The 15339-nt window shown below is 45.0% G+C and overlaps 1 protein-coding gene across 1 annotated transcript in view; it reads right to left on the reverse strand.

Moving 5' to 3' along the window:
• Positions 1-1890: 1890 nt before the first annotated feature.
• The window catches only part of znf608 (zinc finger protein 608), a 41659-nt gene continuing 28210 nt past the window's right edge, over positions 1891-15339 (reverse strand). The window contains exons 4-8 of the mRNA XM_071514631.1: positions 12790-15289; positions 11283-11766; positions 8512-8672; positions 5356-5503; positions 1891-1910 (exon numbers count right to left, since the gene is read on the reverse strand). Coding sequence (XP_071370732.1) covers positions 1891-1910; positions 5356-5503; positions 8512-8672; positions 11283-11766; positions 12790-15289 — 3313 coding nt within the window. The remainder of the gene's footprint in view (positions 1911-5355; positions 5504-8511; positions 8673-11282; positions 11767-12789; positions 15290-15339) is intronic.

Genomic DNA, 15339 nt, shown 5'->3' on the forward strand with positions numbered 1-15339 from the left:
ATCAGAGGCTCTGGAGTGAGTAAGAGCTGGGTCACCTTGTAGAGAGCAAGGGAGCGGGGCGGGCCGAGCCTGACGGGACCCTGACCGGACACAGCAGGCTGCTTTGACTTGAGCAATTTTGTGTCCCCAAAAGAACATGCTCACACTTCCAGGGTTGGGGGTTGAATTCCCACTGGGGCCACCAACAGTAAAAATGTGTGCGCTCATTTTACTTAAAGAGTAACGAAACCCCAAACACAAATCTGTGTAAAGCCTGGCATGTAATGGGAAAAAGCGTGTTAATGAAATGGCCATCTGCTATTGGCTGATCTTTGGTACCAGCTGATGTCACCACCTGGGGCGTGTTCAATCGCCAAAAGGATCGCCCAAGGAAACAGTAGTGCATTGAACGTCCTGTTGCAAATTGTTTGTTACAGGTTGCTACTGACTCAGAAGAAAAGAAGAAGAATCTCGAAGAATTCTCTGAGCCAATTGTGCAAACGGGTGACAGGCGTTCGTACGTAGCCAATGAAAATACAGAATCACCCTGAACGGGATCGAACAGACCTCAAAAGCCATTATGGACGTTTCACACCATTGACAGCAAACGATTTGCATCGTAGCAAAACGATGCAAGCTTTGAATGACATCACCTGGTACCAAAGATCAGCCAATAGAAGATGGCAATTTCAGCAGCATGGTTTTTACCTTCAGTTGACAGGCTTTACACTTTTGGGCTTCAGGTTTAGTTTCTCTTTAAAGGTGCTTTGGATAAAACCATCTAGCAAATGGCATGAATTACTTTAGTATTCACTGCTTTAGAATTCACTAAATGGCACATATACCTTTCATGTTCAGCAAACAGCATCATATACCTTTAGCATTCACTAAATGGCATTCATCATCAGCATTCACCAAATGCCATACACCGTTAACATTCATCAAATGACACACAGACCTTTAGCACTCACCAAATGCTATATACTGTATGTGATAATGCAATATAAACAGCAATGCCATACATCACAATGCCACCAAGTCAAGTTCCTGTAGGTTTATTGTACCTGGAGGATAAAGTGATTCTGACTCTGCTGCCTTCCCCCCCGCCGCCCGCCGCTCCCCTGCATGGCTGATGGAAATAAACATAGAGTACGATAAAGCATGTTAGTGCTCTGCCATGAATCTATACAGAATATATACACCACTGGGTTCCTACATGGCACTGGGCAGGTAGATGTGAAGGTTTACTCTCACATAAAGACAATACAATCAACATGGTTACGCTCAAGTACAGGTTAGTAATACAAATGTAGCGTCAGCACTATGGGGGGAGGAGGACCACTTCAATAATCATAATAATAATAATCATAATGATAATAATAGACTTTTTAGCTTCCTAATGCTGTTTCCCAATAGGAGTTTTTAAAAAAAACAAACGATCAACACTATTGGGATAATGTAAGTCATCATCAGTACATTCAATCATATGATCATATTACACTACGATAAATGTGCATTTATAAAGTTGAACACGCAGCCGTGGCAGGGCTGAGTGGGCGGCGCTGTGGGATGTTTTCTTTTTTTTTCTTTTATACACGCCACTTGCCGGGCTTCCGTCCAAATTCTGCAAAATCGAAAGCTTCAAAAGTCTAGGTTTCTGGATTTGTACAGTTATTTCGTCCTTCAAAATGATCCCAATCCCACTTTCCATCTGTCCGTCTGTCCGTCTTCCCGTCTGTCTGCTCCTTGGTGGTGTGTTATAAAACGGGTGGTTGCTGTTAGTAAGAAATGAAAGAGGTTTCTTTTTTTTTTTTTGTTCTCTGCCTCTCAGCGAGGCGAAGCTTATTCAACACCATGGAATAGATGTCTGATAAATCTGCCGTTCCTCATGTGAGACGTGGTCACATGGTCCTACTTCTTCCCTTCGCTCTCTGTGGAGACAAGGAGACAAAACACAGGCTTACATTTACATTCTGGGCATTTAGCTGAACGGCTTAAGTCGCTCTTATCCAGAGAGACTTACAGTGAGTGAGCAGGTAGCACTCTGACGTGGGCCGTTACAGGGATCAAACCTGTGATCCTGCAGCCATGCGACGGCCTCCCGAACCTTTAGGACAACCTGCCCACTGAGGCAGCGGCAAGATTAATCCGTTTTGTCTGTCCGTCTCTGTTCATTTCAGTTAATTTTCAATGAGAGCTGTCTGTTATCCGGACAGGACTGATGACGCTCCGTCTGTCAGATTTCCATCTATTTTGACGGACAGAAACTTTACCTCAGTTGAACTTTTTCTGGACAGACGGATTCCTCAAAAACCGTTCAGCCAATCAGAGGCGTTCCTATGTTTGTTTTGGAAAAACTAGCACACAGTCCGACCAAAACAAAGATAAACCAGAGAAAGCCTGGTGGAGCGTTGGGATGACTGGAGGTTTTCCAGCTCAGTTTCTTATTGAATTTAAACTGTAGAGTCTGTTTCTGCTGTTTTCTATGAAGCAGCTCCGTTATGAGCAAAGCTTCCTGTTCCTCTGCCTCGCCGCCATGTTGACGCTCAAAACAAACCAACAGACAGAAAACTATCATCAATAATTCTGTCTGTCTTCTGATGGATCAGTGTGGCCGCCATAGGAACTGTCAGAGTTAGATCCGTTGATTGATTGAAGCAATAATACCAGACAGGGCGTTTTTTTTCTGTGATTACAGGTATGACTGTCAGGCTGATATTGACGTTTTATTAAACATCTGATATCGGCCGGGCATGTCGTCCACTGCTGACATCATAGTGGTTCCTCCCTGACCACAGCTACATAAAACCAGTCCATTAAACCTTCAATGAAATTTCAATGTCTTTTTTGTAAATACATTTTTAATTTAAAGGCAGTAATGTCTCCCAGAGTTTCTCCACCATTGAACAGGTGTGGTGGGTCACTCTGCCTCAAAGAGCTGCTGACACTGAAAGAATTTCATCAGTCTGGTTTCAGTGGAGAGTTTTAGTGTCCCATGATGGTCTGAATTAGGGCTGGGCTATATGGTTGAAATCAATATAACGATTTTTCTCGATATCAATATATATCACGATATGGTTCATGTATGCAAAATCACATTAAATAATCAAATGAATGTTCATCTCATTGAACCGAATGGTAATGTTAGGTGTGGTGTCAAACAAAACAGAAATATTCAAACAATATTCCTACCATACCTCATTTTATGAGAGTTTTTAAGTAAAATTTGCTTGTCATCATCAATTTAGATAGCAGAAATGTGTCACGATATTAAAATATCTTCATATCGTCACAATATAATTCCACTGAAACGATAATATTGAATTATCGTCCAGCCCTAGTCTGAATGATGTTTTTTCCACCTTGACAAGAATACAGTTCTGGGGAAAACATGTAAAAAAAATGGAATGATTTTGAATATTGGTACAAAATATAGGCTGCTTCAATACGAAAACATCTGTCTTGCTGGTGGCCTTGAAAAATCCATGCAAGCTGAGCACTGAACTCCCCATAATGACAGTCAGAGACTCCCTCATGGGTATTATTGCTTTTACACAATGGCTACCAGTGCATGTGTGCGGTGTGAAACATTATCTTCAAATAGTTTACATCTGGGTTTCCCCAGCTACCATACCAGTCCACACTCCTGTTTTTCCCAGGATTTTGCCTTAATTCAATTCTCTTCCACTGAGCTTCCCATGACGGCTTTACTCCTGTTAATCTCCGTATTTCAGAGCAGTTCTCATTTACAGATAATTGCAGTCTTTGCAGCAGTCATTTGTTCTGGAGAGTTACTCATCACATTATGCTGCTCTTTCACGTTCTTTCACGCTTTGAAACAGAAGCAGTGATATATGGGCTATGAAAATGTATGGAAAATATTGCAGCGTAAGTAATGATCTATCTGGATGATAATTTAGGCAACAAGGCACAAGCTTTAGAGAGCAGAATAAGCAGTGAGTTGTGATTCCAAGGAGAAAGGTGGATATTAGATTTATTGACCCAGCAGACTGCCTGAAAATGAGACAATTCTGTATCTCATTTTGCTCTCGGTTTGCATTTCAGATTGTTTTATTACGTGGGCCTTTTGCCAATTCATTTTATAAGATACAAACTAAGAATATAAACTATGAGCCTGGGATCCACACTGAAAACCCATCTGGGGTGTAAACGATATTCAGTATAGAAACTGGCATTCTGTGATATCCAAATATAAATAAGGCCAATATAACTTTAAAAAGACAAATAGTGCTACCAGCTAGCCCAAATCGGCCACTAGTGGTGTGTGCGCGTGTGTGTGTGTGTGTGTGTGTGTAGGAACATACGGAACATAGCCTGATGCTAATACTACAGAGTCAATATGTTAAGGGAACACAGGCTGGGCTAATACTAACATGTCAATATGTTTAGGGAACATAGCCTGCTACCAATACTACAATGTCAATATGTTAAGGGAACATAGTCTGGTACTTATACTCAGTCAATATGTTAAGGGAACATAGTCTGATGCTAATACTACAGTGTCAATATGTTAAGGGAACATAGTCTGGTACTTATACTCAGTCAATATGTTAAGGGAACACAGTCTGGTACTTATACTCAGTCAATATGTTAAGGGAACATACCCTGGCGCTAATACTAACATGTCAATTTGTTTAGGGAACATAGCTTCTTATCAATACTACAGTGTCAATATATTAAGGGAACATGGCCTGATACTAACACTACAGAGCCAGTATTTGAAGGAAGGTGTCCTACCAGTAGAGGAGTGTCCTGCCACCTGCTGACTGGAGACCAGCGATCTGGAGCTCAAACCTTCAACACACAGGAGAACAAGAACACAGTGAGAAAATCTGATGTGAACTATCAAACCCTCAAAACACACAGACAGTAAGACGAACCTACTATAATTGATCAAACCTTGAACAGGCACTGATAATGACAGATGTACTGTAGCTCATGTTGCTGTTGGTTAACAGACTTGTAATGTCATCATACACTGTGTGACGGCACATCAGATAAAATCTACTGTAACTTGCTGTTGTTTGATAGACAGATTTAAACCTCAACACACAAAGACAATAAAAAAATCAAGTCTGTCCTTGGAAAGATGAAATATTTAACAGATTTTCTGTTTTTGTGCTAATAAAGCCTTTCTGAAACACCAGCATACAACTATCAGATGAATCTGAAATCAATTTCAGTTTCTATTTCTGATGTGTTCCAGTTCTTGTTTAGTATTTAAATAACTAATTCAAAGTAGCTTACATTTTTATCCTTGAAAAAAAAATAAAAAATAAAATAAAGTTTATTCTGTTTAGAGATTAATCTGCTTCAGTTTGAATCAGAGACATGGCAGCCGCTGTGCAGTTTTACCTTGGTAGATGTCGTACTGTCCTGACATCAGATTGTAGCTCATACCCAGGTGTGTGTGATGGTGTGTGTGAAGATGCCGGGCGAACGACACATGGTTCCTCTCTCGCTCCGTCTCTCTCTCTCCCTCTGGTGAACCCTTCTCTCCAGGCTGTGGGAACAGACACAACTGGAGTTTCACTTTTCCTTTCCAACCTACTATAGCAAACTGTTCCTTCATGTTGTTCATGTTGATGAGATATCTGTCACTTCTGTCTGCAGCATTACCACTTCCTCTCTCTGTTCTCCACAAACCCAGGGTCACTTCAGGTCCTTCTGTCTTGGTGACACTGGTGCAGAGACCAGCGGTGGTCTAATCACAGATTACATTACTGTTCTTACTGTAAGTGAGTTGCTTTTTTGTGTTTACATTTGGCTGAAGGATTGTTCTTCGCATTTAAATCGCATTCCATTACAGAGTAAAAATTCTCTCCATAAACACTGCATCAGAAACTGTCAAATTATAAATTGCATCTGCATCAAATATGCACAATAATGCGGTTGTAACATTAACTAACTCTGATATTAAATAATCAAATTCATCCATGATATCTTAGTTAGCATTAGCCCAATAGGTTAACACATATGTTTGCGTTAGCCTGGTTGTTGTCCTGCTAGTTCATTAGCGTTGCTATTTGGATAGCTAACAAGCTAATAGCGAAAGAAACATCAGTGCAGTAACTGAATAACAGGGATAGATATTTTCATTTTTTTTTATATCACAGATGAAATAAAGACATGAAGTCTAAATTTTTATAAGCTCAACATAGTCTATAAAAACATTTACATAACATATTGAACTCCTTGTCCTTTTTGCATTGGATTTGAAAGATCATATGTAACAATGTCTGTTTTATTTAAAGTAACTCAGTCACTTTTACACTATGACTTCATTTTAAATGAGCTGCTTTTTACTATTACTTAAGTAGATTTTTACACCAGTAATTTAACTTCTGCTTGAGGAAGATGTTTTGGTATCTTTCCACTCCTGGCAGAGACAAACTGACAGCTAACACAGTCCAGTATAGACAAGGCACAGCCAGGGAGAGCAGGACCTCTGCTGCAGAGCAGAGACTCTGTGGACTGCAGACGATATAAATGACTCTTGGTTTTTTACAGTCAGTAAGCCACTGGAGATATATGACTGTTTCCTGCCTCCATGGTTCTCAAACAGACATCTTGCTGTGTAACTTGCTGAACTGGGCCAGTCTACCACACGCACTATGAAATTTAAATGGCTGCTGCTGCATATCATAGGCAGCGTTGTGCTCGTGTTGTGCGTGTTAATGAAACATTTGTCACTTTTGTTAGCAGCCTTGTTGCCACCAGGCTCCTGCTGCACTGCTGAGAAATCACTTAACAACAATTCAAACCTGTTTGTGGCAGCAAACTATCATGTTGGGTATGTTAGCAGTAATTGTGTCAATCGCACCAGCAGCATTATTGCTTTCCTGTTGCTGTTTTAATATTCAAGTCTCATTAACACCATAATCACATTCACACACTTTGGCAAGTCATGCCTCCAAAACAAGTCATGTATTTTCTTGTGCTTGTGATGGTACAGAAAACACTTTTCCACATAATTTAGAGTTAATTAAATGTAAAGACTAGAATAATAGCAATTGACTGTATCAAGCATTCATCACCAGCGTCCATTTTTTACAGGCAGCGTCTATTAAATTTGTTTTATTCCTGTTGTATTTGGCTTTTTTCTTATTGTTTTAACTCTTTCTCTTTCAGGCAGTTTTTTGCTCTTCACACTGATTAGAAGAAATCAGATCTGTGTCACATGTTCGGTGGCCGAGAGAGCTGAACGCACTGCAACTTAGGAAAACACATGCAAACAGACAAAACACAAGCAAATTAAGAAAACATCTTCATCAATTTGACAACACATCCCACTGAGCAATTTTACATTGATTAGACGTTTAAAACACGTCTAAATGGCCCATAGACGTCTAGGCTAAATTAAGTTTAAATGGGGTTGAAAAGTGAAAGTTTATTAGATGTCTATACATAGACAAAATTATCCTGGACTATATGAGAGCTACGCATAGACGCAATGTTGAAATTACTTCTTGTGCTCAGATAATTATCTTGTAGGCTAGTCTACAGGACTTCTCTGGTGCATATTTTTGGTATTTACAGATGTTTATTCATTGTAATAATGTATTTACTGCTTGGTCTAAAATAGGTCTATACATAGCCGTAATGATCCTGGGCTATATGAGAGCTAAAGCACAGACGAGACGTTGAAATCACGTCTTTTGCTCAGTGGGATGCGCTGCAAATACACACAACACAACCAAATATAGAAACGCTAAAATAAACGTTAAAATAAACCAAAAAAACATACATTTTACTTCTTCAATAACTTCAAAAGTCACAAAGCATTGAACAACAAGTGTGTCCCAGCCGGGTTCATCACTTTTTTGTGTCCCCTGGAAACAGAGCCGTTGTCGTCTGTGCTACTTGTAGCGCATTTGTGTATTTGGTTGTGTTGTGTGTATTTACAGTGTGTTTGTGTATTTACAGTGTGTTTGTGTATTTACAGTGTGTTTGTGTATTTGGTTGTGTTGTGTGTATTTGGTTGTGTTGTGTGTATTTACAGTGTGTTGTGTGTATTTACAGTGTGTTTGTGTATTTACAGTGTGTTTGTGTATTTGGTTGTGTTGTGTGTATTTGGTTGTGTTGTGTGTATTTACAGTGTGTTTGTGTATTTGGTTGTGTTGTGTGTATTTGGTTGTGTTGTGTGTATTTGGTTGTGTTGTGTGTATTTACAGTGTGTTTGTGTATTTGGTTGTGTTGTGTGTATTTGGTTGTGTTGTGTGTATTTGGTTGTGTTGTGTGTATTTACAGTGTGTTTGTGTATTTGGTTGTGTTGTGTGTATTTGGTTGTGTTGTGTGTATTTGCAGCGTATGTGTTGTCAAATTGATGAAGATGTTTTCTTAATTTGCTTGTGTTTTGTCTATTGCATGCATGTGTTTTCTTAAGCTGAAGTGCGTTGAGCTCTCTCGGCCACCGTACATGTGAGAGAAAATAAAAATCAGCCTGGGGACAGGTGCAGCTGCAGTGTGAACGGAGCCTAAATAAAGTCAGTGAGAGCGAGTGGTTCTCACAGCAGGTGATTTCCCGTGGTACTGATGGCTCTGCTGCTGCAGCAGCTCCAGGGCCGACGAGTCGCTGCTCTGCTTGCTGCTCACCGCTCCTCCTCTGCTGGGCTGGTTCACCTCCGAGTCCTCCCTGCCCGCCGTCTTACCGTACAGAGGGTAGTGGAAGCCTGGGACACACACACACACACACACACACACACACACACACACACAGCCATAGACAAAGAAACACATATTCACAGATGCACACCCACACACGCAAAGTAAGTTTATATAGCCATGTAAAACAAAGAATTTCATAATGTACTCCTACTCAGTTTTATTTTTAGAGCCATTTAATTGCCATATTACACATATTTATAACTAAAGTACGACAGCAGCTGAATGCGCTTTTCAGCAAACTAAATGTTTTTGTTTCTTTGGTTCTTGATGTTTGGGTTTTCAGTGCTTTTTATTCTTAGTTTTCCTCTCCATGTCTAATTCCTTCATGTCTTAACGGCTTTTCTAATGTAGATGCTGCTGCCTTCCCTCTTAGGGATAATAAAGACAGACATAACTGTGGATAAAACTGTGGATTTGGTTTTTGCAGATCTCTCTTAGTCACACCAGAGGGGTCAGAGGTCAGAGGTCAGAGGTCGCCCGCAGTGGCAGCCATGGGTTCAGTTTAGTGCTCAAAGACACTTCGACAGAGATGAACACACCGGCTGCTGTGAAGCCGTCACCACGGTTACAGCAGGTCTCTCTCATCACCAGCTCACCTCAGCCTCATTATCAAAGCCAGAATCCCCCCTGTGACAGAAGTACCATATGTTCTCCCTTTGATCGCAGACATCTCAGTCTACATTTGTGCAAATCTAACTAGACGCCAAAAAGTCACACTGTTTGTCTCTTCTCCACTGAGAGACAACAGGAAGCTAAATTTCTAGACACTTTGACAGCACTTTGACAGGGTAATTATCCGGAGATATGAGCACATTTTTATGGTTCAGAGGTGCCAGTACTATAATGACACAAAGTCTGTTTGGGTGTGAAAGCTCAAAGACACATTTCATGAGGCCAGAAACTCAAACCTACCATTCACAGTTAATAGAGAAGCAAAAAACGATGGAACAAACAACCATGTCTCTTCATAACTCAGATCAGTGACTCAGTTTTCTCGATTCCAGCTTTATGACAGAGATTCTCATGTTCATAATTATTGAACTGTCTAATATCACAAGTCCAACATAAGTCAATTTTCCTTTACAAGAAAGGCCAGAGCAGACTCTATCTGCTGAGGAGACTTAGGTCTTTTGGAGTGCAGGGGGCATTCCTGAGGACCTTCTTTGCCAGCTCTGTCCTTTCTCCTTTCTCCCACCACCTCCACTGGGTCAAGGGGGCATCCCACCCTTGACCCAGTGGAGGTGGTGGGAGAAAGGAGAATGATGGCTAAGCTATCATCCCTGATGGAGAACATGTCCCACCCCATGCAGCACTGGGCAGCTCCTCCAGTGACGGGCTGCTTCAGGAGAGGAGCAGGTCCTTCCTTCCTGCTGCTGTCAGACTTTACAACCAACACTGCTCCCAGTAGACCACACACACCAAGTCTGAACAAATTCACTCATGTGCAATATCAATGTATACCAAACTGCAATATCAATATTTCCTATGTGCAATAATGTGAATTCAACCGTTTACTGTAACTGTTTACTTATGTATTTATTATACTGTATCTTGCTTTTTACTGATGCCTTTTTCCCTTGCTTTTGCACTATCCCCTTTGCTGCTGTAGGCTAACACTGTAAATTCCCCCGTTGTGGGATTAATAAAGGATTATCTTATTTTATCTTATCTTATCTTTTCTGTGTGGCAAGTGGTTAGGAAGGCTGCCCTTCAACCAGAGGACCGAGGTTCAACCTCCTTCACATCAAGCATCCGCCCTGCTGAAGTGTCCTTGAGCAAGTGACTGAATCCCTACCAGCTCCAGGACTGCTGACCCGTGACCTCTTTGTTATCTCCGCCAAGGAGGTTATGTTTTCAGTGCCGTTTGTTTGTTTGTTTGTTTGTTTGTCTGTTAGCAGGATTACGGAAAAACTACTGGCCTGATTTTCATGAAACTTGGTGGAAGGGTGTAGCATGGGCCAAGGAAGAACCCATTAAATTTAGGAGCGGATCCGGATCTGACTCACGAACAAGCAATAATAGCATGAACCTTGGCGGAGGTCTGCGCTCTCCAAGTGCCCTTCTAGTTTCTAAAGTGTTTACCAGGATAGTTGTCTAATACAGAGACTGGATATAAACCAGTGCACAACAGTCTCCGTGCAGAAAATAAACAGTTTGGTTCCAAAATGAGATAAAAATGTAACATCTACTCTGACAAAGTGACTGCTGGCATAAAAGTAAAACTCACTACTAAAGGTGATTTTCTGCTACCTTGAGCCCTTTACTTACAAAGCAGTAACATTTTATGAGGATGTAATCTTTTACAATGTGGAGCATTTAACATCTAAAATGGACAAGTAGTGTTTTGAAATGAAATCCCCCTGAGCAAAAATCTATTCTGGTGCTCAGAACCAGTTGAATATGACACTCAAAGAAGAAAAATGGCCTGCACACTGAGGAAGGTCTTAGTGCTGAAGTGTCTGTGTAGTGCATTCTTTTTTTTTTAAATGTTTTATATTCTGCATTGATTGAAGAAGTAAAAAGAGAAAATAAAGCGAGCCTGAGCTTTGACTTTTGAGTGCAGGCAATTTTTCTTCTTCAACTGAAACCCCGTCAAACCCGGTGCGGAGTCTTACCGGGATAGTTGTGGACCAGAGTCGGGGACACTCCTCGGTAGGAGCCGCCGCCGCTCTCGCACATGGCCAGGTAGGGCGGGTAGGAGGAGTGCTGGTACTGGATGTAGGGCTGCTGGGGCGTCATGGGAGGAGACACCGCCGCCCGGGCGCTCTGGGACTCCTCGGACAGCGCTCCCAGCGGCTCCTGGCCCTGCTCCTCGAGCCCCTCCAGCCTATCGGAGTCCTCCGTGTCGAGGGCGAGCGGGAGTTCGTGGGATCCGTGGGCTCTGGCTTTTTTAGCATCGCCGCCTCCTCCTCCTCTTTCTCCTCCTCCTCCTCCTCCCACTCCTCCTGCGGTCATCTTGGCCCCGGCAGGCTCCATGGTAGCTCCCCATTCCTTTGCCCTTTCGGCCTCGCCCTCCTCAGCCTCCTCCCCATGTTGACTCTGTAGCTCCGAGTATTTGCTGTGAGCGAGGCGGTGAGCCCAGGCCGGGCCGTCTGAGGGCTAGATCGATGGGGACAAGTGTTGGTGCTAGTTGCAGTGTTTCCCCTATAATTCTTTGTTAACAGTGGTGGGTGGGAGTCATTTTGGGGTCGGTTCAACATCCGTCCATGTCTCTGTCCAGTTTTTGGTTCTAAAGCCAGTTGTGGTGCTAAAACTGTTCGATACTTTTTTAATAATAAGTCTAAATGCTACGCTCTTTTCTCTTTTGTGTTTTTGGGTGGGAAAACAGGCTAAATTATAGCGCTACTTTCATTTTCACATTTTCTTTTGGCAGGGGCGGAGAATTTCTTGCTGTGGCGGCCCACCGCTGCTGAGTGACTATAGAGGAAACACTGAGTACTGGTGTGAACAGAGCCATAGACAGACCATCTATCACTGGCTCTGGTGGGTGATGTTGATGAAGGATGACGACGTTTCAACAGGCGGCCATTTTGAAGTGGGATGAGAGGAGCATGGCGTCCCGCCCATTGACACAAATCAAGATAAACACCTGATAAACTGCAGAATTTAGGTCAGACTGAAGGAAAACAGCATTACCTCCCCAACACGGCCTTTGTTCAATTTGTACAAATCAAACACTTTGTTTCTTGACCCAGTGTCACTAGAGTTAGCGGATAACTGCAGCGTGAGATGACATGTTAAAAATCTGTACAATATTTCTGAAAAATCAGCTCATATCAAAACCAACACGTATGTATTAGAAAAGTTTCTTTTGCTTGTTTATGTGTTGAATGTTTTACATTTACAGCTACAGTTGAAATGACACATTTTCCCCCTTGATTCACACTCAAAACATTAAAACCATTTGCATTCATCAAATCAAGCCACACCATTTAGCTTTGATGCCAAAGCACATCTATAGCACCACACAAACCACATCGTCATTGTTATTAGCACCTATTGGATTTGCTGTACACAATGTATGATTAATCTCTTTGTGATACTTTGAATATCAACAACAGTCATTTAACACACCAACACATCACCGGCGGCGGCGGGCTATAGACAGAGGGAGAAACTTACACTGGAAAAGGAAACATTTGAGTCCAGATCTGTCTGACTGTTCTGGTTGTGGAGTGATGAAGAAGAGGAAGAGGAGGATGACTTGATGTCATCACAGTCTTTCATCGAGACCTGGTGCTGGTCCACCATGCCGCCGTGCGCCGACTTGGCCCCCAGACTCTGTCCCCTCTCCCCTCTCTCACCCCTCTCTCCTCTCTCACCCATCTCCACGTAGGACAGGACGGGCTTAGGACAGCACCCTTTAACGCCGTCCACTCCTTTAGCCAGCAGGGGTCCGCCAGCTGAACCCCCGACCATGTGTTTAACCTCCTCGCTGTCTCTCACCCCCTGTCCCCTCTCGCCCCTCTGCTTGCCGCCAGGCGGCTGGTCGCAGCATTTGGAGGCCAGTAACAGTTTCTGGTCCATGTACAGTCCTCTGGAGTACTGGCCGTAGTACAGGGACTGGGCCAGGGCGGTCTGGGTCTGACTCATCGCCAGCTGGAGCTGAGACTGAGGCGGACCGTCGGATTTCTTAGAGTCCGAGAACTCGTGGGAGGAGCTTTTGTCGTCCTCCTTCAGGTCCTCCTTCCTGTCCTTCCCCTTGCCGTCGTGAGCTGAACTCTTGTGGAAGGAGGAGCTGCTGCTGTTCTGCCTGTCGGCCTGCATGAAGCCCTGCAGGTAGTACGGCTCGTAGCCGTGGTAGTACGGGGACTGGGGGTCTTTCGAGGACGGGACGGACGCCGTGGGAGGGGTTTTTCCGGGGTTACCGTGGTTACTGTTAGAGGTCACCTCGGAGGAGGCGGAGGAGCCGGACTTGGACCTGGGCCCGTCCGAGCGACATTCGGAGGATCCGCCATCGTCCCCGGCGTCCGAGATGTCGGAGTAGGCGGGGCTGTTGTTCTTGCTGCTGCCGTCCGCCGACGCCAGGCAGCTGCCGCCGGCGTCGAGCCGCGAGGAGCCGCCGATGGAGGGGCTGGGAGCGTTGTCGGTGAAGGTGTAGACCTTGTCGGCCTCGGCGCGGATGCTGGCCATCCTGCTCTCCTGGCTCTCCGTCAGCCCGTTCATCACTTCCTGCTTACTGAGGTGCTCCTTCAGAAGGCTTCCGGAAGCTTCCTTGGCAGCCATCTTAGATCCCCCGCCGCCGTCTTCCATTTTGATTCCGCCGCTGTCCCCGTTAGGCGTCCTGGTGGGCGTGTCTTTGCTGTGCTTGTCCTTCAGCCTCCGTTTCTCTTTCTTCCTGGTCTCCTTGCTGCAGGTGACCAGGGTGGCTTTGACCAGGTTCGGCTCCACCACGATGCTCAGCTTTGGTTTGATGGGCTTCAGGGGAAGGTTTTTACTGGTGAGGCCCACGGCGGCCATGGGCGAGGGCTGCTGTTGCTGTGAGGTGGCGGTATCGGCTGTGTTGGTGCTGGTGGGGTACGCGGTGTTGGGGATGGCGATCAGCTTGGGGGGAGCGGGGGCCGGGGCGATCGGCCGGTTGGTCCGCGACTTGGACAGCTTCTCTACCTTCCCGTTGGCCTTTTTTCCCTTGTCGCAGCCTCCTCCCTTCTTGTCGATCAAACCCTCGGCTTCTAGTTTGGGCATTTCCACCGTGGAGTTCCTGTCCGGGACCATGCAGTTCTCCAGAACCACGGTCATGTTGGAGATGATGGGCAGGTTGCTCAGGTCGTCGATGAGCCCGTCTTTCAGCAGCGAGGTTCTTCTGGTTTTGGAGTTGGCCGTGGGGCTGTGGTCGGTACTGAGGAGGAGCCGTCTGTTCTTAGGAGAACCCACTGTTGTTACCTTGTACAGCGGGGCGGGCTTCTTGGAGGAACTGTTAGCATTAGCGTTGCTGTTGGTCTCGGAGAGGTCGTACGTCAGGTTGCCGATGGTTTCCTCGCAGTCCGACAGCCGCTCCTCGCTCTCCCCGTCCTTCATGGTCTCCAGCTCCGGCTTCCTCTGCTCCTCGGCCTCCAGGTGTGCGTGCGTCTGGTGGTAGCGCAGGCCGTTGATGTGCTTGTAGCGCTTGGTGCAGTTGGGGTGGGGGCAGTCGATGAGGATGGGAGGGGGAGGCGAGGAGGCGCAACCTCCTCCCGGGTCCATGAACGAGGGGTCGGACTTGCCCTGCGGCGTGGACGGGGCGCTGCGGGACTTGGCCCGGATCCTCTTCCCGTTCCCGTTTTTAACGTCGTCAGAGGAGACCAGGCTGAGGTCCAGGTCGGCCGGCGGTTTGTTTTTTCGCTTCCCGGAGGAGGAGAGGGAGGAGGTGCTCGTAGGTTTCACCTCCTCCACGGTGAAGAAAGACTGAGGCGCTCTACAGTTACTGTTAATGAGGTTCAGGCTGCCTCTCCGCCCCTTGCTGTGGATTGGTCCAGCGGTTCCGGCCACGCCCCCTCCGCGGCTCCTGTGCTGTGATAGGCCCCTGACCTTGGCAGCGGGGGCGGGCTCGACGCAGGGTCGCTCAGCGATAGCCAATCGCATCCGTTTCCCCCGGCCACGCCCACCTGGCGTCTCAGGGTCACTGGAGGGAGACTCGCAAAACCTGGACAGAGGAACAGAAGAACCAAAAATTTAAATGGCTTAATTTAAAAA

Source organism: Centroberyx affinis, unplaced genomic scaffold (genome assembly GCF_046629955.1).
Source record: "Centroberyx affinis isolate AG114_WGS23_722 - 3 ecotype Tasmania unplaced genomic scaffold, CSIRO-AGI_Caff_v1 ptg009448l_1, whole genome shotgun sequence".
In the NCBI taxonomy this organism is placed as follows: Eukaryota; Metazoa; Chordata; class Actinopteri; order Beryciformes; family Berycidae; genus Centroberyx; species Centroberyx affinis.